Source organism: Acanthopagrus latus, chromosome 13, assembly GCF_904848185.1.
Source record: "Acanthopagrus latus isolate v.2019 chromosome 13, fAcaLat1.1, whole genome shotgun sequence".
Classification (NCBI taxonomy): Eukaryota; Metazoa; Chordata; class Actinopteri; order Spariformes; family Sparidae; genus Acanthopagrus; species Acanthopagrus latus.
This window is the reverse complement of record NC_051051.1, coordinates 6,327,371-6,352,314: the sequence shown is the minus strand read 5'-3', so window position 1 is coordinate 6,352,314 and position 24,944 is coordinate 6,327,371. Positions and strand designations below refer to the sequence as shown.

At 40.0% G+C, this 24,944-nt stretch overlaps 1 protein-coding gene across 7 annotated transcripts in view; it reads left to right on the top strand.

Moving 5' to 3' along the window:
- Window positions 1–24,944, top strand: part of npas2 (neuronal PAS domain protein 2) — a 46,166-nt gene that overhangs the window by 16,803 nt on the left and 4,419 nt on the right. The window contains exons 1-21 of one of the 7 annotated variants that reach the window (XM_037120795.1): window positions 1,064–3,004; window positions 10,475–10,673; window positions 12,070–12,126; window positions 12,982–13,136; window positions 13,245–13,336; window positions 13,669–13,758; window positions 14,604–14,724; window positions 16,310–16,423; window positions 16,563–16,681; window positions 17,832–17,914; window positions 18,002–18,108; window positions 18,272–18,419; window positions 18,548–18,632; window positions 18,727–18,853; window positions 21,070–21,167; window positions 21,301–21,387; window positions 21,776–21,985; window positions 22,660–22,887; window positions 23,067–23,248; window positions 23,353–23,445; window positions 23,538–23,748. In XM_037120795.1, the coding sequence (XP_036976690.1) occupies window positions 10,618–10,673; window positions 12,070–12,126; window positions 12,982–13,136; window positions 13,245–13,336; window positions 13,669–13,758; window positions 14,604–14,724; window positions 16,310–16,423; window positions 16,563–16,681; window positions 17,832–17,914; window positions 18,002–18,108; window positions 18,272–18,419; window positions 18,548–18,632; window positions 18,727–18,853; window positions 21,070–21,167; window positions 21,301–21,387; window positions 21,776–21,985; window positions 22,660–22,887; window positions 23,067–23,248; window positions 23,353–23,445; window positions 23,538–23,748 (2,463 nt within the window). In that variant the 5' untranslated portion in view covers window positions 1,064–3,004; window positions 10,475–10,617. Of the gene's footprint in view, window positions 1–1,063; window positions 3,005–10,474; window positions 10,674–12,069; window positions 12,127–12,981; window positions 13,137–13,244; window positions 13,337–13,668; window positions 13,759–14,603; window positions 14,725–16,309; window positions 16,424–16,562; window positions 16,682–17,831; window positions 17,915–18,001; window positions 18,109–18,271; window positions 18,420–18,547; window positions 18,633–18,726; window positions 18,854–21,069; window positions 21,168–21,300; window positions 21,388–21,775; window positions 21,986–22,659; window positions 22,888–23,066; window positions 23,249–23,352; window positions 23,446–23,537; window positions 23,749–24,944 lie in introns of those variants that run through there. The other 6 variants (XM_037120796.1, XM_037120800.1, XM_037120797.1 and 3 more) reach the window with 6 other exon arrangements.

Genomic DNA, 24,944 nt, shown 5'->3' with positions numbered 1-24,944 from the left:
AGTACTCTTCATTCACAAGAATAATGGCTTTTATCTCAAGACCCCATATCATAAAAGAAACTATTCTAGATATAGAAGTACAATTGTGTTATCAGAAGTCTGTTAAAAATCACTGAGTCACTAAAGGTCAGAGGGAAAAAATACTTTAGTATGATTATTCTGTTTTACAAGGAGTTTGGTAGCTTCATTAGAGTAGCAGCATGGACTGTAGCATGAACTGTAACAATGACCCTCTCGGTTTGAATTGGACTCTGGACCACTGTTGCACATCGACACCCTCACACTGTGCTTTATAGACATGCTAAGGATGTGGCTCCATGGAAGGCAATGTAGGTCTCTCAGTCAGCAGAGACTTTGGTCCATACCAAAATATCTGAACAACTACAAATGGATTGGATTGACATTAAATGTTGTCCTTCATTTGGGGTTTTGAGTGGGACATTCTCGCTTCCTTTACGTTACTCATGTGATTTCCTGACCTTTCACCAAGTGCTACCGTTTAGTCAAAGCTTTCATGTGTCGTTTATGACAAAATATCTTCAGGACTAATGATATTCCCGTCAGCCTCTGCTATGTTTGTTGCTATTTAAAAATGTGTTGCCATGCTAATACACTTGATAAAGACATAGAACATAGATTTTAATTAACCTAGACAGTGAACACAAAGATGACACCCATTCTGTCCAATGAGAATTGTCTAGCCTCTGGGTTTACTTCCTGGTTCTGCAGCCCACTTGATATGCACAGAACTGTTTCTCCCACTGGCCCTGCCCGTGAGTTCCATCTCTGCACATTGACTTCACATTGTGATTGTTTTGAAATGTGATGAATAAGAAACATTAACAGTTTGTTACGTATTCACGCTCAGCATCTGAACATTTGACATATCAGATTGAGCCCTGGATATGGTCCAGGCTTTCAAAACCATTTGGGCAATCAGATGAAGTCCCCGCTAGTTGAAATGGTGATTTGAGGTTGAGGAAGGAGAGAAGAGATAAGATGGACACTCGAATATTTATTCATTTATTGCAAATCACATATTGAACAATGTAATGGCACACCATTGTCTGTCCCTAATCATGTAGACCCAGCAGCACTTAGCTGTGAGAGTCGATACAGCCTCACAGATCAACAAGCCTGGCCATAAAGTCAAACTACTTTAAGCTATTTAGTGATAAAGAAAAAATGGCAAGGGAAATAGCCAGGGAAAACAAATTAAAAGTCATTTCCTATATCCTCAAATTACTAACCCTAACCCTGCATCACATTATGAAAACAGTTTGTCTTTTTGTTGTTACTGAACAAAAAAGCAGACATTGCAATGCTTTAAAATGGCCTTCCATTGTAAACTAGTGTGAAAATGCCCATCTGTTTTGCTGAGAAAGCACACTAGACTTCACACTGTGAAAAGACAATCACAGGTTGCACATTTAGCAGCTAACTTTCCAAGACTGCAGGGCTTTCTGTTCAAATGTTGTTCTCTGATCAGCAAATACACAAACTCACATTCAGGTTTGTCACGAAAACACCCCAATAACACAACATCTGCTATCTCCCTACTGAAAATCAGTCATCACAGCTAAATTACGGCTATAATCAATTGTCGTGTGTTCCCAGTCACTTAAAAACAAAACTGTTTATCAGATTCAGGGACTGTCTACTACAACTGTTGACTCTGTAAACTCTGTGGAATGATTAACATGGTGATGATTATGACAATCTAACACTGATAGGGTTGTTTTAGGGTCTAAAGTTTCACCTCCTACTTATTATCTCAGGGTTAATGTCTTAAAGTAAATAGATTGTCTGAAACGCTCACTTTCAGTTGTTGATACGTTTTGCGAGTTCTGAACACTTCGATGTATATCTGCATATGTGCCCATTTGTGTGATCACTTGACAGGAGCAAAAACATTTTGGAGCCGGTCCATTATGAGCCCTTGAAATTAGTCATGCAGACTGCTGACCCACATTTGGGACTTCAGCTGAAGGAAAAGGCAACCAGGAAGTTGTAAAAAAATAAATAAATAAAACCTCAGGAAGTGGGGAAGTACTTGAAGGGAAAACAAAACCCTTCGACTTCTTGTTTTACCTATGGGTTAGAGTGTTGTGTGTCTTGTCTCTCAGACTTAAATAAATGCTTTTTAACCTTTGTAAATAGGGTCAGACAGGCTAATCTGCTGTCTTGCTGTCTGAGGGGGGAGCAACATTCACCCTCACCTACTCTGAATGTAGACAAGGGGTCAGCGCTGATCAATCAATGCACATTTTCCCATTTCTTTCTGGTTAAATGTGGACTCAGGCTTAATAGATTAAAGACTACTTGTCATGCTCCCATGGCCAAGTGGTATTAGGCTACACTTCAGACCGTACCATTCATCCACACCCAGAATAAACTGCGTTACACACACACACACATTACACATAATTCTGCCCCCTTTTAAAAGTAGCCAAAAATGACATTTTAGTGTGGGTGCTGTTATGCTTTTTTTAAAGCACGTGTTAAAGATTACAATCTGAGCCCTCCTCCCGGTCACCACAGGTTTCTTTCGGTTGCCTTGCACAGCCCGACTGCTTATGCTGCTGCCATCGTTAGCCGAGTATTGAGCTACCAGCTGACCTACTTTCGCTGCTCTCAGCCGCTCGGTCCTGTTTACAAGCCACTGCCAGCGGAGGATGTGGAGTACAGTGCCTGGAAAATAAGAGGGAAACCGAGCCCCGCAACTGAGCCAACACTACCACGAATGGAGGTGTTCGGTCGTGTGTCGTTCACAAATTAGGACTGCCAAAAGCCACGGACGGGGCTCGCCGGCGATTAATAACAGCGCGTTATTAACTTAGGCGTTGTTATGCAATGTAACGCTCTCGGCGCTCGCTCCCGGTCAGTCAGAGGCTGGTAGTTGCGCTCGGCTGCTATGCTGTAGTTTATTTTTTAAAAAAGAAAATGTCTGCATTGGTTAAAGTTGAGCGTGGATCTTTGTTTCTGCTGGGGACCCGTTGTCAAGGTACGTGTGGTTTAATTAAAGCTCTCTGTGTGTGTGTGTTTTTTTTCTTTCTCTCGCGTCACTCTTTGACAGACGGAGCGCACAAATGTTGTCATGTCGCCGCTCACTGTTTATAACGTCAAAGTTCACCAGTGGCCTCTTTTTTCATTAGCAAAAGTAGAAGGTGGTCAACCGCCATATTCAACACTGAGCTCATCATCTTCTACGAGACACACAGTGTGTATGGCTGGAGGTATATATTCTGTCAAAATACAGGACTCTGTTTTGAGCAACGTTGCAACCACGCAGCGCTCTTGAATGCTGCTCGCATGTTTTCAGCTCTCAGTCATCAAGTGCCCTGGTTACAAGGTTGAAATAACCTATTTCCCTCCTGCCCCACCTCCTCCTCCACCACCACCACCACCACCACCACGGCTGATGACATTCATGGCATAACACTGAAGGGATTTTCGTCATTGTGTCGTCTTTATGATGGCTAAAATTTTAAATGTCACCGGAAAAGAAATCATTAAATGATTTCCTTCCACGGGCTTAGGTCAGGCTGATGTTACCCAACCTGGCAGCTTTTAAGTCTGCTGGAGTTCACATGTCTCTGACTAACCCATTGTTTTCTCTTTCGCACAGCGTTTTGGGCTTTTCTCATTTGCAGTTGGTGTGTTTTACTTCACGGAGAGAGAGATTTACAGTGATGAAGTGTGGCCAAATGACTTATTAACCGCATACATACATGCATACATACTGGGAAGTTAAAGGGTCATTGAGTGCACTCCTTGAACTTCCTACTTTTTTTTTTTTCTTCAGGTGTCACCTATAGAATTGCATCCTGTTTCCTTTGCCCTTAAGGGGGGCTTTACATGTACAGAAATCACAATGGACTGTTGGACTTTTTTTTTTAATAGAATAACATTTAATCATATGGGGGAAATGGAGCAAAATGAGTTTAGTCTAATTAAAATGATTTCAGATTGCAGCCTGAGCCTAAAGCAACCAGACCTAGATACGTGTTACAACAAACCTTTCCAGATTGACTCCAACTAAGCTTGTCCAGGCCCAGTTAATGTTTACCTGACAGCTTGAGCTGCCGGCTCAAAACCAGATGCAGGTTGAGGTGGTCAGGCAATGTAAACTTTTGCACCAGCAGACAGTAGCAGTCACTCCCCCCCACCCTCCCAGACTCTAGATGGATTAGCAAGTAGCTTAAATTCATCTATCAGCGCAGGAGCAGCAACAACACTTTGAGCTCTCTGGCTGGAATGTTTTCAAGGCAAATCGTTAGCATGCACATGAAAAACCCTGTGAAAAAGTCTTGATAATGATCAGCAGCACTTAATTCCATGGTATAGATTTCTGGTAAATAAGCAAACATCTTGAGTTATAACTAATGGCTGTATTGGTGCTTTTCAATTTACATGGAGCGACAGTAAAAATACATCTAGCAACAATGAGGTGTGGTGATGATAAACATTTATTTTATTGTGAGTTGTCAGTTGGGACTTTATGGTCTAGATCATTGCTCACGTTTGGCCGAGAACGTGATTGTTTTTTTATTACAGGAAGTGTCTATGTTTTTCATACCTGTGTGTCTTTATGGATGAATATTGCTTTGTTAATCTTTTATGAAGCCTTTGTTTACAGTCCACACAGTTGAAAGTGTGCCTTGTTTTGTTATTGAGCTTTGCTTGTGCTCTAAAGTTGCTTTGTGCATTTTCATCATAGATTGTAGCTGGCATTTAGACGGTCTGTTTTGAAATGTCAAGCTGACCTGGTGATGTTCACCGGGTGTAAACTTGTTTATTAATGATAAATCGGTGGTTTGAGTCACCAATACTGACCATTTTTGCTTTGATGATAAAAAAAGAGTGGGTGAGATCGGTATGGATTTATTGTGATTAAAGCCGGATCAATACTCTATTTTTGGGGATGATACTGAGATTGGGGAGTGAAGAAATTCAGATGGCTGGTAAACATACATTTTTCTGACAAAGACATGTAATAAAGGGTAGGATATTTTACAGGTTAACAATAAGCTTTACTGATCAACATGACATCAGTGCACTGTAACCTTCACTGGGAATTTAATGATTGTAGATTAAAGCATCCTTTTCTGCAATATATGTGAAAAAAGTGACATTAACGTGCATATCAGACAACATAAATTCCAATACTGTTATATTTGTGATTGGCCAATGTCGCCAGTACCAATATGTGGGTCAAGCTCTGCAGTAATTGTGATAAAGATCTGGAAAATGAATTAAGAAGCTGTTTATGGACTGGCTTGTTTATTTCCAGCAGATTAAACACCAGACAAATCTTGTTGCTTTAGCACATCGATGCAGAAATCCAGTATTGCCAGAAAGCAGTCCTGCTCCTTCATTTGCAACATTGCCATAATGGCCTAAGATGCCTAGAAGTATCACAGGAATAGTTGTGATATTAGCTAGTAAGAATTATTCAGTGTCGCCCTAATAGATATATCCAGTTAATTATTTATAAACCAGCTCTGTGTTAATTTTGAAAGGCAAAAAAATAAATAATTACATAGTTTCTGTCCTGAATGATCCAAATCAATGTTTTCTTTGGTATTTGGGCATTCAGTACCTCTCTGTGACCTTCCCAGTAAATACCCTCTATCATAAAACAGTTCAAAGATTTAGACCTATGGGTTAAAATTTCCCGGATTTGCCCTTATCTGCTTCATGATACTGGAAGGACTGAAAGATTATAAGGTGGAAGATAATATCTGAAGCTGTCTGTGTGACGATACAGTGAGTCAGATGTTAATATCAAGCTCAGTATGGTTGTCAAATGAAATGCACATTGACAGTATTTGTTAGCCATCGTTATATGAAAAAAATCTTCCTTACATCTATCGTAAATTACTTTTCTTAGAAAATCATTCCAGCTGCAATCCTTGCATGCTGAGGCTCACAAACGCGCCGCACCTCAATCACTGAGGCCAAACAGGTATTTTTTTACCTGTACCTGTCTTCGACAGCGAGGGAAATATCTGCTGTCAACATCTGTCATGTGCGCTCAGGTCATTTACGAGCCACTGTTATCGTAACTTCTGCGTTACTGATGGTATCAAATAAAACCTGTTTGTATGAGAGCTGTAATCCTTCATTAACTGAGAGCCACACACAGGTGTTGATAATCCTTGAATGAGGATCGGCCAGATAACACGACCTTTGATGTTGTAGTGACCCAGATTTCCAGATGGGGTGAACAACTGATCTCAATATTCGTCAAAATGTGTCACAACAAACGATTAATAAATCAAGCAATGTGGTGACACACAAGTGCCAGTAAATCTTACTCCTCTGATGTTTGGGAACATGCTAGTTTGGTACAAAGCCCATCAAAAACCATATCATCATCATCAAAAGTTATAATATTAGTAGTTACTTTATATTACAGTATCTGACAAACAGGTACCATGTTCAGTGCCTGACTCCATGTTCCAGCTGCTTGAATAGCCAAAGGTAAAAAGGTAGCACACTGACAAATCTTCAGGACAAAGTTGACTAATTTCAGCAATTTATTCTATCCATGTCAACAGTCATGTCATGTCAATGGTTGACATGACCAGAATAAATTGGTGGAATTGAGATTAGTCAACTTCCTGGACATGTGTCTGTGTGTGTGTGTGTCTGTGTGTGTGTGTGTTTGTGTGCTACCTTTTATACCGCTGGGTATTCAGCAGGCTGAATATATGACTATATAGGAGGTACTTCAAAACAAAACAATGTGATTGTGCACCATCAAAGATTAACTACTATTGGCGCAGCCAGTAAGTTTGAAGGGAACCTGTTATTTTCAGATGTCCTTTTGTACACCGGAGGCTCATGTTTTCAGAGATGCAATTGAAAAGACTGCTAGTTAGTTTTAAAACCCTGCTTTTTTAATATATATATATATAAATATATATATATATATATATATATATATATATATATATATATATATATATATATATATATATATATATATATATATATATATATATATATATAAATATATATATAACTGAGCATTATATCGTATGACAGGCTATAGGGTGAGGTGTGAGGTTCAGGTGTGGGAGCAGGTGTTTTTCTTCCATTAAACTTTAAAATGAAACCCACACGCCTCCAAGAACAACATTGTTATTCTCACATTGAGTTTCCTCCTTGACAGAGCAGCAGTGTCCATTCCTTCTACAGCCTGTTTACATACAGTTTGGTCGTGAACTTGAACTTCGGTGTGCGAACTTGACATTCATGAGTTCAGGTTGCCAGTCAAAGGCTTTAAATACCCGAGGACACAAGTGTAACTAGACTCGGCTGTTTTTTAGCTGTTAACCTCACAAGGTGTGGTTTAACCTCCTTACATTCAAAGAATGGAGGCTGATATGGGAGGTGTCCTTTTACACAGCATTGCAGAGTGAACATATATAAGTCAAAGCTGCAGAAAGCCATTGTTGACACACCAAAACTTGAATATTTTTAAGTCATTTTTTGGGGAAAAAAAACAACAAAAGGCATTTTCCCAGTAAGTTGAATTTAATTATCAGTATTTATTAATATTATGCTGCTCATACAGGGAATTAGGCTTCTCTCATTTAATCAAAAGCACCTCAGTAAAAAAGGTTCACATCTCAGGAAATTATATTTTGGGAGTTGGGAGGTTTGAGTCTCACGTTGTTGCAGTGTAATCTGTCTAAACGGTAGTTTTGGCAGTAAGTGCAGTCAGCTCTGCAGTAAATGCAGAAGTTATGTTTCCGATTAAGCATTAGCGTTTCCCTCAGCCATAACAGAGAGAGAGTCGGGATCAATTTTTGCAAACAATAAATTCCTGTAGCGATTGAAGTCATGGGTAGTTCAGTGTCCTGCGCCCTGATTCCAAAGTTTCTCCCTGCTACTTCTTTGCCCTCCTTCTGTCATGTGTTTGTGTTGGTGCGGACAAGGGAGGAAAGAAGCAGACATCAGTTTGTTTACATTAATTAAGCCTCTCATGGAAAGGTGTCTCTAAATAGTTAAGCCTGAAGGTTGGGCTTCAGCATGCACATCATCGAGGATGTGGATTGCTCAGTCTTAATGTTAACATTTAGCACATGTGCATTGATCTCCCAACCGAAAACTAAACTGTCAGCTTTTATTTGTCTGACGTGAAGATGAGGGAAAGTTTGGGGAAATGGTGACTACATGGAAGTTAAGGTATGGTAAAGGCTAAAAGGCTTGTTTAAAGCTGAAGTACAGACTGTGATCATGGTTCAGAATCGCTGACTTGAAGTAGGAGACGGGATGTGAAAGTGGGCCCCCTGTTTTCAAGACAAACACTGACCATACGTACTACTTCCTGCATTGGCTCTAAACGCTGTCAATGTATTTCAGCATTGTTAAAATTGACAGTTGGCTGCCTTAACAACTGATTATCAGTTAATCATTAATACTTCGTATGTTGGATGTTTTTCCATTGATATGTGGTATGTTACAGAGTGAGGCTATATTTGGAGTTTAAAGTTCAGACAAAGTAAATGCAGAGTTACCTGAATAATACTAAATAACACAAATTAATGAGTCAACAAACAAATCCAATCCATTTTGAGGCTAGTTAATGACTAAAATGTAATACTGTTATGCCAGTATTTTGTGTTTTATTTTATATATTTGAAAGGCAAGTGCTTTTTGATGTATTTGTGCCAATCTTCCCTAATTACAAGTTAGATGTATGTGAGCATAATTTGTTGAAGGTACAGTCGAGCAATGCATTATCTGACAGTTGTTTATTTTAATGTGTAGCTGAGAAAATGTGACCTTGTACAAGAGCTTGAGCTACAGAGCAATGAAGCAAAATATGTTAGTCGATCTTTTGGATTCTGACAGGACTTTTACTGTGAAGCGCTCAGATCAAGCATGGAGAGCTTCTGATAAAACACAGAAGAGGGCAGTGAATGAGAAAAACAGTGATGCGTCTATGTGTTGAATCAACAGTAAGAGTGCATGGAGAAGATTTGACTTGAAAACGGCGTGATTGTGCGTAACAGTGCTCTCTTTTAGCATATCAACAGATGTAGATACAATCTGTGAGAGGCATTCTTCACACCACAGAAGGATTTTAAATTAGATTATATTAGCTGCTTTGAGAGCGTGGATTTCAGTGCTGGTAAAGATGAAGTCTGAGGTAAACTGTGGTATCAAACATATGTTTTAGCTACTAAGACGATCTAGTGACAAAAATGTATTTGCTAATTTAGGAAATATGTGTTGACTGAGATTGATCCTTAGACATTATCAGCAGTAACAAGGGTGGAAACGTTTTTCAGCGAGACATGGCTGTTTAGTCATCCATACATCCATCAGCTATAGTCGCTTATCCTAGAGACATGCGTGGGGGGATGGAGCCAATCCCAGCTGAAGTGGGGCGGGGAGGGCCGGTTGCCAATCAATCACATTCACATATGTACATTTCTATCACACAGTGAACAAGTGGTCTGTTGCTCCCTCAGTTATGGCCAGTGGTTATTAACTGAAGTAGTGCTTAAAGGCCAGATACACACTGTTAGTTGTATGAACATAGAATGAAGAGTTAATAAAAGGACGTAAGAATAAGAACAGTTTTCTTTTTTTGTTAATTATTCAGAGTTGCACCACACCACTCTTAAATTTCCATGAAAGTGTCCCCCTTCTGACAATGAGTCCCAGCTTAATTGAAAATGATGGAAAATGCAATAACTGGTAGTTTCCCCTGTGGCTTCGTTTGTGCATCACTGTGTGTACATGTGGAATAAGGACAAACCCGCAAAAACAAAGACGACTGGCTGAATTCACGTTACCCTGCAATAACTTGGATATGTAATTGATGTATAATGTCAAATATTTCCAGACTACAAAACCACAAAGTAATCAAGGTTAGAGGAAAGTTGTGTGTGTAGTTTTCCTACTGGAAAATAATTATTTCTCTTTGTTATTGTTACTATTTCAGACTGAGATGATGATCGTTATGTTGACCACATAAAGAAAACATTGTCCTATTTGAAGTGCAGTTTATCAACGTGTTAAATTAAATACAGCTGTATGTAAGCCTCGAGTTTGTGTTATAATGGAGGTGTCTGCTCCATGTTGTCTAAGCTTGCCTTACACAGAGGATGTGACGGAGGTGGCTGCTCTACGCTCAGTTTTTTTTTTTATGCTGGGTTATCAAAAGAGGTTTCTGCCTCAGACATTTTTCTAGGTCAGGGGAGCTCCTCCTGTGCAAAAACACTTCCTTAGTGATGAAGCACTGTACAGAGGGAACCAAAGGAAGACTGTAATTGCACATTACATTGTATTATTAATGGTTATCCCGCAAAACACATTACATCCTTTTAGTAAAAAGAAAAAAGGGAGATATTTTTTTATACAGATGAATGAAGGACCTTCCTGTATTTTCAGGTCCAAACGAAAATACCCACTTTCAGGATGTTGCAATCAGTTCTGTCTGTTTTCACAGGTTTTGGCGTTTCTTTGGTGGAGTCGAGGAGGCGCTGGGCTGCTGGTCCGCGGTAGGTTTTTCCGAAAGAGTGTTCAGAAGAGGTCAGCGCGGATGGGACTTTTAAGACTTCAGAGAGGGCCTGGTTGGGAAAGGGAGTGAGTATGGACAACCTTTCTGACTTCGGTGGCCCCTGTCCATCCTCCCGCAGGGAATGGGAGTGAGTATCAAAACTTCTCAGTTTTACCGGATGATCTTTTTGTATTTGTGATTCATTGTTCATATTTTGAATCTAATTTTATATCTATTGTACACATTCTAAAATAAGCTAATAGAATTCCTGGGTTGGGAGGCAAAACATTGTCTTTTTTAGGGAAGCTCTAATGTGTAAAGAGACAGTTATTGATCAAAAATTTGTTCCAGCATTTAAATCCAGCTGGTTTTTAAGCTTACATGTATAAAAAAGACATGATTCTATCATTAAAAACACTCCTCTTAAATCAAATCAGACATTTATCATCCTGAATCATGCAACTGAGTTATTTTGGCTACCTATTAATGTCAGAAAAAGCTGAAAGCAATACAGCCTTTGTCATTTTCTCATTAAAAGAGCTCAGCTATTTGTCTTCCTCTCCTCCTCTTCACTTTTTAATATTTCAATGGCTGGCATATTTTGAGCACTATAAGAGCTCTTTCTAAATACGTCCATACATAATATTATTTTCATAGCTGCTGAACAATAGTTCACTGTGTCACACAGCTTTTATTATTAATCCTGTGAAATAAACAGTCTTATGAAAAAGGGAGCTGAGTTCAAGTTGGAGACTCTGAAAAGTTTTTCAGACAGACTTTGGCAAAGTTACTGTTGGATGTGGATGAAATTATGTGGGTTGACTAATTAAGGAATAAGGTGAGAGAAGAAAAAAACGTATGGTTGACAGTGATTTCTAAGATGGGTTGAGCAGACTTGGCATTCAAATACTACAAGGCAAAGGGGACAATCATAGATAAATATGTAAATAAGAAACACAGTGTAGACACACGGAAAAACATATTTAACAACAGGTGAGAAATCTCTTTCATGCACATTGCATAGCTTCCTGGTCTGAGCCATTTTTTTTTCACTTATCTGTTTCAAAAGGAAATAGCCTCTCCTATGAAGCCACAGGGGTTCAGTAATAGACAGAACCATGCTGTGTTCAGGCTCAGTGTCTTCAGTATTTAACATAGGAATGATGCATTTTTATTGAATTCATAAAACAGAATCAACAAATAATGTACTGTACTGTTTGTTGTAACTTGCAACATAAACATGAATGAAAATTAATCACTTTTTTTTCTGTTTCGTACCACTTAATCCCCTCTTTCACTTATCAAACCAAAACTATTTTGGTTTTCATCCCTTACTGGCAGTTAGCTCATCAGGCTAATGCTACACTGTTTGTCTTATTCTACTTCTTTTCTAGTTGCAACACATGATGTACATGGAAGCTTAACATGACAAAACACTGTGAACCAACTGAACATAACAATTTCTTATCTCTCACTGTAGTAACATGTATAGATTTGCTACTAATCTCTATAGCCCTTTTATTTTGTTCCCCTCTGTTTTCCAGCACCAACAGCTGCGTGGACGATTTGATGGACGAAGATGAAAAAGACAGGGCAAAAAGGTAGAGTCTTGTGTGTATGTTTGTGTGTGTATGTCTGTGTGTTTGGACTTCTGTCCGAATGTATATACATCCATTACAGTATATTTACATGTGCTGTCTGGAGCATAGAGATCTCAACTTTACTGAATCTGTTTGTCTCTTTGTGCTCCTTCCATAATTGGAATGGAAAACATGCATTTGAGTTAATGATTTCAAGAGAAACCTGAAGGTATAATGTCACATTATGCATAGGAGTGAAATGCATGGAAATTAACGGCCACCTGAGCCCATTTTAAATTAAGAAATAATAAAAAGTGATCATTACTTTTTGTCACTTATTGCTCCTGCTTCCCTTGAGCCGCCTTATTCCACCCATTAATTAGGATGAAACACATTTTCTAATTACACAAACCTCGATTTAAGTTTTCTAAAATATTTCAGTGATTCCAGATTAGTCGATATTAAAAGAGCCCAATCAGTTCACAAATTTAATTATTTCTCCTATCAAAGTTGCATTAATCACTTTTTGGGCACTGGGGGCAGATAAGAGCTGCTTATCTACACATCCAACAGACATGGAGTCACATTAGAAATAGAATAGTTCAGAGGCGTTTTCTTGCTCTGTCTTCATAACATATGTATATTATAACTTCTTAACAGTTATTTTACTCAGAAAAATAATCTCTGCATTGTTAGTTTTCATGAACTGGCACCTCTTTCACATTTCTTTGACCCTCCCTGTTGATTATCTATTGACATGCTCTCCTTCCTCTGTCCTTGTTGCAGTCTGAACAGGATAGATGAACACCGATCTGCAGAGCTTTTTACCTGTAATTCCACTGGTTACTAATTGTTTTCATGTGTTGACCGCTGCAGGGCATCTCGTAACAAATCGGAGAAAAAAAGAAGAGACCAATTCAATGTGCTCATCAAGGAGCTATGCACCATGCTGCAGGGTCAGGGCCACCCGCGCAAGATGGACAAGTCCACCATATTGCAGAGAACTATAGACTTCTTGCAGAAACAGAAAGGTAGGAAAATGCAACACATGTATTCCCAGTTTGAAAAAGTTATTATTTGATGCATTTCTTGAGTCTCAGTCACGTAACAAACTTAATCCTCGTCCTTGTCTTTTTCAGACATCACAGCGCAGAATGAAACATGCGATGTGAGGCAGGACTGGAAGCCATCGTTCCTCAGTAATGAGGAGTTCACTCAGCTAATGCTGGAGGTAAAGTTCAGAGGGGTAGTTTTTGTAGCTCTCACATTGATACTGATAATAGAAAGATAAAGTAAACAATCTCCCTAAAATGCCAATTGAGAGTGGGAGGCTGGATGACATCATAAGAATCCAATAATATGTTTACTATTACTGGAAGTGTAAGAACTGTGAGGCAGTTTAAGGCAGGTAGGGAACCAATAAAAAGTAAATAACAGGATGTCAACAACACAGGTCAGTATGTTTTTGAAATGCATTTAAGTAGCATAGATGATGATGATCTGTGCAACTTTCTGTTCACCTCGTGCTGTTCAACACACAGTAACCTCCTTGTCTTCTCTCAGGCCCTGGATGGTTTCTTGGTTGCGTTAACTACGGATGGCAACATCATATACGTATCTGACAGCGTGTCTTCACTTATTGGCCATTTACCGGTAAGTGAGAAAGCTTAAATGAGTCGACTTTATTCTCTTGTATTGTTTTTGTTGTTGTCATGTGTGTTTTATTTCTCAGCTTCAGGCACGTTCTCATCCAACAACACAACTCTCACATCACTGAAAAAGATTTAATACATTTTTAGAATTATCTACAGGCCAGTATTTGAGTTGAACTGACAAATTGTTATCATAACTGTTTTCATTTAGTTTTCAGTCAGTTCAAGGAAACATTGTTTTTGTTATATTTATATGGTGAAATCAATCAGGGTTATTATGACACCAGTATAAAGATGGCACTCAGCAGAGTGTGCACCTCGGGCAAGGCCAAACAGTCTCCTTTATCCACAATGAAATGTACTCACTCACAGATACCAGCCAATTAATTACACCAGATTAAAAAACACAGTTAAACACAGTTTTAAAAACATAACCTCAGTGGTGGAGGTAATAAATGAAACCCACATTCATTCAAACTTGCACACTTTTTTTGATGAGCATCTTTGTCTGTCTCCTTGAAAACGACTGAACGATTGTGCCCCTAACACCTGATAGTGTGCAGTACTAATGATTAGGACTCATGGCAAACATGAGCTCAAGAAACGGTTTGATCCATTAAAACTGCAGAACTAAGCAGAGCTAGGGTTTTTGACTGGAATCGTTCAGGACCTCACTACACTGGTTGAAAAGCACTAATTAAAATGGAAACAGAAAACAATGATATGAAGTAATTAAGATCAATTTGATGATTATGTCACCTATTATTATCTTGCTACTTTGACTTTTTTGTTTATGATGTACTGGCCAAAAGACTTACCATCATACCTTCTAATCTCTTGCACCAGTCAGATATGGTGGACCAAAATATCTTGAATTTCCTCCCGGAGCGGGAACACGGGGAGGTGTATAAGCTGCTATCATCCCACATGCTGATGACTGACCCCATTGCTGCTGACTTCCTTGACAGTGAGTATCCTACTGGGCGGCCTCTCTGCACACGTCTGACCCCTGTCTGCTTCTGTCTGTGTCTGTTACATCAGGAGGTCAACAAAAGTTCAGCATGTAGGAGATAAACATTATAGCTCAATATTCTGCGTAATATAAGGTATGTCTGAAATACAAAAACAACACTTGACTCCTGATATCAGTGGTCTTGCAGAACTCTTTTCCAAGTGAGTTTGGGTTACAGAACATCTCCAGAGATCACGCTGATACTCAGAATGTAACTTGAGACTCTTTATATTTAGAGCAGGTTGCTGAATCAGGATCTAAAGTTTATTGGATTGCTGATTAGTGTGTATCTATGATTAGCCTTTTAGCTAATAATAGGAGCTAGCTTAGTATCATAGTTAAGACTTTAAATCACTGTTCTGTTAGCACAGTAATCCAAAGCAATGTAGTATCTTGGGCTCAAGACACTGACCTTAATCCTGTGTTACTATTGGGCTTTTCTGAGGAAGAGAGATGCTGAGTGTCTCGCACCGTCCTTAGCCTAAATAGCAAACTGTCACAGAGCCATGTCTGGAGCGATCGTCATGTCCAGGGGCACATTTCAAAAGAGACATCTACATCTTTTGTGTGTCAGTCTGTGCATCTGAAAAGTCTGTCTTTAAGCAAAACGACTGCCTTACGGTGAAGATTATGCTGAATCATGTTACATAAGTTGTGGATTTTTTTATACATTTCCCAGCCATTTTTTGTTAACCGTTGGCTGAACTCGCATAAATAGCTTCCTCAATTCATGACTACCATGGCCTATGCACCTAAAGTTGAGCTTCTGTGTATCTATCATCTCAATATGCACACTTCTTGTTGAGGTCAGAGTGCTTCATCAGTAAGTTTTCCCTTCATAGAGTTCACATTGGAGGGTTCATTTGTTATGCTGTTAAACCATGAATCTGCTACTCTGACTCTCCCAATGGATGTTAGAAACGTATTAGTGAGTGTATTGCAATGTTGCATAAGCACGGTGCCATAACCCACTGATGGTGTGAACCCTTTCTTTCTCCTCCAGCTATTTGAATGCTTAATAGCAAACATTATTAAATCTATTGTGGAGTCTATTGAAGAGCGATGAATACGTTCCTGTTTCTGCAGCAAAACAGTTACACCAAAGATCTTCCTGCACTGCAGATCCATCATTACTGCGTTGTTTTCTATAAAAGATATTAAATAATTAAAATATAAAAATGTATATTGATTCATTTAATAAAGGCAGAATAAAAATAAAGACATGACTATGATGGATCCCTTCAGCAATTCATTAAATTATCAATACCTGTTCATCAAAACAAGAAAAATGAATGACATGTTGATCATATTATGATTTATATATTCTCTAAAGCACATTTTCTCCCATTTTATGTTGTGCTACTTTATTAAGGTTTGCAGCAGTACATTTTTCCAAATCAACTAACATTTAAATTGGTTCTTGATTTACCTTTGAAAATAAAAATCTTCATTAAGCCTTGTGACAATTCACTGTACAGTTACATATACTGTATCATGAATCGGCAGTTAACCATGAAAATATACATCTCCTATTTTTCAGGTGAGGCACATATTGAATTTTGCTGTCATCTAGCCAGAGGTAACATCGATCCAAAGGAGCCGCCCATATACGAGTATGTCAAGTTTGTCGGAGATTTCAAGTTTCATAACAATGGTAAGGATCCTTGTTTCCTTGTTCACAAGACTTGAACGATGTAGTAAACCGTGTAATGTATAAAAGAGTAATTATCTTTACTATTATCTAAAACAAAATTAACTGTTTGTCTCCATGTCCCCCGACTTCTGCCACACAGTGCCTACATCTTCTTGTAACGGGCTCGAGTTGACGTTACCAAGAAGCCTGCAGTCGACGCTGGAGGAGCAGGTCTGCCTCATCGCTACTGTACGATTAGTCACTCCACAGTTTTTAAAGGTAAGGACCTTAAAACATGTCACTTTGTCTGTCAGCTTGTTTTTACGGATCATGACATTCAAGACAGGAGAGAGATTTTGTCAGAGGAATAATACATTTTGGTCCACACTAACCTTGCATTCACATACTCTTCCAACTTCGGTGTGTTCATGAGCTTTCAACTCACAAAATGTGTTATGTGTTGTTGCTTAGAGCATTTAAACATATTGATTGATGTTTGATGATTTATAGGACAACGTTATTTTGTCCCTGACTTCTTGTTGCACCAAATAGATTCCCAAATCACTATGACATTGCTTTACCAGACCTGAGTTAGGGTTACATTAAATTAAAGTTAAAATCTTAACTGACTTTCCAAGTTATCATTCCATCTTAAGGAGGGCATTCACACAGACTTTTTCCATTTGGGAGCTAATTTTTCTGATTATTCCGACAACACATGAATGCATTCTGTTGTGCAAAGTTCTCTCTGGAGACGTGGCACACTGTGTAGCTTCCAACTGATTACATCATTAGAGTTTGTCTGATCCCAGAGGTGCTCTTCAACTAAAATCTGGACACTTGGCAAGTTATTGAATTACATTTAGGTCACATCAGGGTGTAATGTTAGCATTAGGGTGTAGACTTTAGAATTACAAGTCCAAAGAATAAAGTGTTTATACATGTTTGTATTTTTTTTTCTGCAGAGGCAGGTGGCAGGTCTTTTTATAATGATTTTTTAAATATTTTTCCCTGCTTTTTTCTGCCTTAAACTGTGCTGGAGCTCAGAGAGCAAAATGTATTGGACAGGCTTCAACTCCCCTGCTACTTATTCCAAAATGTAAAAGAGACTGATTACACTCAGTTGCCAGATGGAATGAATGTTACAGTAAAGTTTGGACCATATGGCATGGAATTTTTTTTTCTTCACATACTCAGACATACAACAAATCCAGGGCAAAGACTGATTTTGAACTCTACACTATCTTTCACAGTTTCTCCCACAGACTAATTAAATTCATCATGAGTTTTTCTCCACTGGAACGTTCAAGGTTAAGAATAGTGTGTAATAACAAAAAGGCACTATTACTAAAAGCAGCAAGACATGCCCTCTCAAACCCTTTCGAGATGTGTTGGATGTGGTAATTACTTTCTCACTGTTGTTGTTTAGGATTTGTGTAATGTGGAAGATCCTTGTGATGAATTCACATCCAGACACAGCCTTGAATGGAAGTTCCTGTTTTTAGATCACAGGTAAGTGATTGTGGTGATTCCTTCTTCTTTCCATCAGCATTGTAGTGTTTGCCTTTCTTACATGTTTAATAATCTTTTTTGTTTCAGAGCTTCGCCGATCATCGGCTACCTACCCTTCGAGGTTCTTGGGACTTCAGGCTACGATTACTATCATGTGGATGACTTGGAGCTTATAGCTCAGTGTCATAAGCAGTGTAAGTCACTCTGTAATCTTCTGTCTGTTTGCTTATCATGCGGCTTCACATCCAAGAATCCATCTTTGCAAAATAAGTCATAGTAACATGCATGATTCCACTGCGGTATTGCACAGAAAAAGCCCCGACCTGTGACACTGATGTCCTTTATTTCTCTCCTCAGTAATGCAGTTTGGAAAGGGTAAATCCTGCTACTATCGCTTCCTGACCAAAGGTCAGCAGTGGATTTGGTTGCAGACTCACTACTACATCACTTACCATCAGTGGAACTCCAAACCTGAGTTCATTGTCTGCACTCACACTGTTGTCAGGTAAGCCTCATTGTTGTGTCTTACAACTCTCTCTCTCTGGCATCTGCAAAGGGAAGAAAGTGTGCACAAAAAAAGGTTAATTAGTTTAGATCAAGATGAGTTTTTTATTTCTATGTGTTGTTTTTCAGTTATGCTGAAGTGCGAGCTGAAAGGAGGCGAGCGTTTGGCTTTGAAGAGCTGTCTCCGCCAGAGATAGCTCCCTCTTCAGTGAAGGTAAGAGTTCAGTGCCCTTCTACATTCAGCGTGTGACGTTGACAAGGTCATCCTTTCCGTCATCTTCGAGTCTGAACATTACTCTGTGTTCCAGGCCCAGGAGCTGTACTTGGATATCTGCTCCACACTGGACCCTCCACGGGACAGAAACAGCGGTGCACGTTCGGTGTCCTCCCACAGCTCCCGGAAGTCCTCCCACACAGCTCTGTCGGACTCTGCATGTGAGTCATCCTCTGCTCCCGAAAGTGCTAACTCACTCAACAGCGGGTCAACATGTACAGAAATCCTACAACTGCATGGATGCAGGGGCTGTCGTGTTATAAAAAAAAAAATGTTTTTTTTCTTTGTTTTTGATAAGTTATGACTTCTTGACTCCAGTGATTACTCACCGGAGCAACAGTGCTCAAGCTATAATTGGATTGAGAAGTAACAGAGCTGGTAGATCATCCTGTTTTTAAATTTGGAAAGAAGTCATTCAAATAGAAATAAACATGAGAAAGATCTGAGAAGACTCTGTGATCAGAGGTGAAACCTCTGTAACTGAGGAGACCAGCAGTCAATAAAACACCTGCCTTAATGTATGAGGGTGGGCATCTATGATGAAATGTTTCCAAGGCTTACTTTGGCATGCCCTGTTTGTTTGAGCCTCGAGTCTCTCTGACTTCAGCTGCTCCTCCACCCACCGTCTAATGTGCTAAAACACTTAACTTCAATCTGCATCTGTTTAAGAACAATACACAGGGGCTGATTCATTACAGCTGCTGTTCATAAACATAGCTGCTGTCTCCTCTTAACCCACACACGTATGTGCACTTTCATTGTTTTCAAAGACATATTCGTAGAACTCTCCGAAAAATAGTCTGTGGAGGAATTTTTGTTGCTTCCTTAATTTGCGTCGGCTCGAATGAAAAACCTCCACTGAATGTATCACAGTTTGTGGGTTTAAGTCAGAGGCAGAGTGAGGTGGCAATCAAGGGCTTGTGAATCAGCAGTATTGTTATACAACCAGAGAGGAAATGCATTTCATAAGTTGTTCTGAATTTACCTCAAAATAGCCTATAGTTACTCTGGCTGAAAACTCACTTCTCTTGTTGCTTCTAGCTGAATCTCTACGGTTTGCAGTTTGGTTTATCTCCAGTGACATGGAACGTGTTTATCACCAAATTGGCGGAGCAAGTTTGACCACTACTCAAGACAAACACGTCATCAGTTAAAGACATACCTTTAGGCTGGGATCCCTGCTTGGCTGCGCTGGGCTGACATGCCGAGTCAAACCAAGCTGGCACATGTGTATTGTAAATACCCACATGTGTTACGTTAAGGCTTGGTAAACATAAAGGGGGAATCCAGTGATCTGTACATCAGCTGCATATGTGAAACTGCTCATGGGCAGTGATAAGTGATCAGCGATGTCACCTGAGTCAGTGTCAGCTGGAGCTGAAGATTACAAGTCTGAAAATGAAGATAATCTAAGGATATGAAGTTAGAGGGAAATGATCTTATCAGACCTCTGTAGTCTGCTACTAAGCCTGAGGATTAAGGCTGGAGGTTACATTAGCTGCTACTGGCATAACACATTTAAATTGTTGGTGGTCAAGTTGGATTGTGGGTAATGTAGGTTTTTACAAGGAAGAAGACGGCTTGGTGGATTGCTTCTTTAGGAATGAAGCGCCTTTCTGTTTAAAAAACAACTTGAAGGTTTGGAACAAAAAGACCATTTTAATATATTTTTATAATAATTATAAGTATGTTTTTGTATTGATCAAAGAACTCGTTGGCATGGATGCAGAGACGTCCAGATCATTGTACAAGAGCTGAGGAGCATTTGCCAGTAAAAGCAAAACAAAATAGAAAGATGATCAAAAAAGATAAAAGAATAGAAGAGAAAGAAATATAGGTATTCATCATATGGTACAAGGGTGATGTCCTTGTAATTCATATGTAATAAAATGTACCAGCCATGCTTATTCTATGCAGCATAGAAAACTGAAGTATGTGATTTCTATCTTGTTGAGGAGTTTGAGTAATTATATTCAGCCCGGAGTGCTGCCTGCAGTCCTTCTTCTGAGGCAGCAGGCCACGTTATGCCCTTGTAACAGTGTCTATGAAAAGATCCATAGTGGGAGGGTTTGAACATTTTCTTTATTTTGCAGCCAAAGAAATCTTTAAAGGAGAAGTATCACTTTTACTCAAAGGAGTTGTTCTTGCACTGACGAAGAATGACTGACAGATAAAAGAATTTATAAAACACTGTATCCCACTCACAAAATGAGTCAAATGTCAAGACGTTAAACATATCTTGCCTTCGTTGTTGTTAGCAGCTGCCATTAAACAACCCCCCCCCCCCAAAAAAACAAAACAAAACAATGATTATGATCTATTAGTACATATCTTCGGTCTGGCATTACCGAACTGTGACCTGTTGTCTCTTCTGCAGCAGCTAACTCCTACACAGAGGCCTGCACACCATCATGGCAGTCTGCTTCCATCGGGACAGAGAAGACATCTGCCAGGCTCCAACCTAGTAGTTCAAAGGTCAGTTTAAGCAAAGCTTACATGCATCTGTCTGTCTTGGTCTAGTTGTTTCCCACAGAACGTTTTATCTCCAAAGTTGACACACTGTCACAGATTGTGCTAAACTGTACAACTTTTCCGTCTTCCCCTGTAGAATTTGGCACAAAGACAAAATTCCTTTGACCTCGTTCCCCAAATGAGCCTCCCCCTTTCTCCTACCTGCAGCAAGCACTCCGCAATGGTTAGTGTTTAGACTTCTTCTCCTGCCTGTTACCTTCCTCTCATCTGTTTGTGTACAATATATTATTGTTATGACTGTTGCTGCTGTATGTGTTTATGTCATCTGCTTGTGCCTACACTACCTCCAGGCCCAGTTATAGGATTGGGTTATAAAACAGAGTGAGAAGGGCTGTTCAAAAAAAGTATCAAGATTATATCTGAAATATGTTTTTTGTTGTAGCTTTCCACATTTCACTTAGATATTTCACAGGATGAAGTAATTTCCTGACCTCTTTCACAAGTGCTTGATTTGCTTGAAACAAACCATGAAATGACTCGACTTATCACAGCTCCATTTCCAGTAGCTCCTTCAGAAAACAAAGATCATTTTTTGGATTGTGTCTTTCCAGCAACAGCAGACACAGCAGCAGCAGCAGCAGCAGCAGCAGCAGCCGCAGTCGCAGTCGTCCATGTATGAGCTGCAACAGCCTCAGATCTGTGTAATGAACCAGCTGAAGGAACAGCTGGAGGAGAGGACGCGCATTCTGCAAGCTGACATTAAGACGCAGCAGCAGGAGCTGCACGACATTAAGGAGAAGCTTCACTTCGCTAATCTCCAGGTAACGCTCCCACAGAGACGCGAAGAAAAAACAACTCTGAAGTAATTATGAAGACGAGAGACTAGAAGTGTTGTTTTGCGCACAAGGAGAACATTTAACAAGATAAGCTGACTTTAGTCCAGACAAAATAGATTATTAGGAATTTACAGATCAGTTGTTAAAGAAGGATTTGTTGCAATTAGTAAACACAACATTCAAAGTTGTCCCCACCAGAAGTGCATGACTCCTGACCACCTGCAGCCCTCACACCTTCGCTCTTTAATTGGCTCAGGGCCACACAACAGGGATGATATACATACATACATAGTCTATACATCTTTTGTTTTTTTAATATTACTCATTCTTCTTTATACAGTAAACTTGTGTTGCTTACCGACTCACAGTGATGGTGGAATGGCCCCACCATGAGGCCGGCAATAACTAGTTCAGCCACAAGCACAGGCTTGTGTCAGATTAGTTTGAAATCTAGTGCAGCTCTTTACAAATAGCTCCGAGTGGCTGTTGAACAGTATTTTTTCCCGATCACTATTACACATACATTACACTATGAATATGTTATAATGTTTCTACAATATATGCAGAGTAACATTTGAGACATTTTTGGCTATTGGAATTTTTTTTTGGTCATAGTATATGAAGGATAAATAAATATTTTCTGTTTATGTGTGCATAAGATGTTGTTACAGCAGCCTATCCACAATGACTTTGGCCAGGCCCAGCAGCAGCAGCAGCAGCAGCAGCAGCAGCAGCAGCAGCAGCAGCAGCAGAGGGGGAGACCGGCCCAGCAGAGCCAGTCGGGGGTGATCAGGCAACTCGCAGGCCATCCCAAACAACCGTCCTGTGGGGCCCACAGCTCATCCCCTCACTCCCTGCTGAGAGAGAGCAGCTCACCCTCGTCACAGGTACGGAGCTGAACAGGTCCCAACTAAATAGTCAGAAAAGTGTCAGAATGTCAGACACATCAGTTTGGAAAGCTGTCCTCTAATGTTAAGAGAATGATACTGAATGTTATCAGTGTTGATTTAACTTTTGTCCTCATTAGTTTTTAAATGCTTTGTGTTCTTCCTTGTTTTCATTGCAGGTCCAGCAGAGAATTGCGCGGAGCGGGCAGTCGGCAGTGAGTGTGCCCGTGCAGACGAACACGAGTCTGACCATGCCCTTCTACAGCAACCCCATGATGTTCTCCCAGACCAACTCGAGGTCTCTACAGGACGCAAACCAAAGACACACGGACGGCGAGTTCAACCAGGACGGTCAACTACGGTGAGAGCCCTGAAAGAGAGCGAGCCACTTTGTGCTTCAGAGTTTGTTTTGCTCACGGTACAGCTTGCATTCTTCTGCTAACAGATTTTAATGATTTCCTGCAGCATGCTCCTCAACCAGCCAATGCAGACGCTGGTTCCCACTAGCAGTGTCACCACGCAGCCTTCCCAGTGCAACATGGGCATCTCTCAAACCATGTGAGTGTAACCAGACCGCCCACACAAAATCACACCGGTCTGTTTTGTTGTTCATATCGTGCCTGAGTTCCCTCCTCCTGCCCTCCACACAGATACACGTTGGAGCAGCAGATCATCGCCCCTCCGTTCTCCATGCAGCAGGTCAACTGCAACGCCGTCCTCGTGCCCTCCCCGGTCTTCACGTCTCCCATCATGATCCCACACAACACTTTCATCACAAACCAGTCCCAGTCGACCTACCACGCTCAGCCTCAGGCTTCTCAGCACTCCCTGCAGCTCCAGCAGCCGCAGCAGTTCTTTCAGGTACAACACCCGCCTGCTGCGTCGTGATGCAGCATTATCATGTGTTTCTAGGAACAATATATGTCTTTTATTCAAGTCATTTTTGATGGATTGTTGCATTGCTTACTAATTAATAATCATAATAGGCTTTTCACCGCATTTGCATCTGTAGTTACCACAGAAACAAGCTAACTAAGAGTGATGTGCATGTGGATTTGTGTTGAACCAGACTTGTTTATCATCTTTTCCCAGAAGGGACAACATAAGTCATCAGCTGTAAAAAACCTTACCACAGATAAATAGTGTGAGTCTGGTGTAAAAACACACTTTTATAAGAAGCTTACCTAAATCCCTCAACACGGAGACCATAGATCACTTTCAGTTAAAGGCATACAGACATGAGGGACTGAACAGAAATCACTGGGTGCACCGCATATACTTTATTTTGCTGCTGGAAGGTTGGCTCGAAGTCTTTAGTTTTCTAATACTGGTAGCACTGGGGGTTGCAACAGTATGAGATACAGAGACACAATAAGAGTAATGTCATCGCTGTATATGATATTACATTATATTTTATTATTAGTTTGCAGCCGTCTTTAAAGCAACATTATCTAACTTTTACTTTTACCGTAAGACTTTTGGATTTTATGTCATTCTTCTCTTACTAGTAAAAACCGATGGAGAGTCATACAGAGTTAGACTACAATATAATCTTCAGCGCAGCACAACCTGTTTCACTAATGGGTGAAGCAAATATTACTGTGCTGAGGCTCTTCAGCTGCTTGTGTCCATTTTCACTCGTTCGGTGAGAGTGGTAATAAAAGATTTAGTAGCTCATGGAGAGCAACTGCAACGCTCAGTAAACAGGAGGCATCATTAGTCGTTTCTAATTTCACTCCTAATGTTTGATTTGGGCGCAGTAACAAATCAGTGTTTTTTCTTTTTTTTTTCTAAACGAAGGAGAGAGTCCAAACTGAATATCACTACCTCTGGGGTGGGGGGCTCTTGCTTTATTAAAAATGTCAGACATATGGTTGAGATTCAGCCCAGCCCAAGAATGTTTGTGCAGTCCCAGCAATGTTTGGATCCCCCTTGTTTGCCCTTGGCTTACCCAAACAGCCACAGCAGGAAGAATTGGCTATATTTATAATTCGGTAATGACTGAATGATGCGTAGATGTTGACGTAACGCCAGACGTGTGTTTACAACTCTCTTGT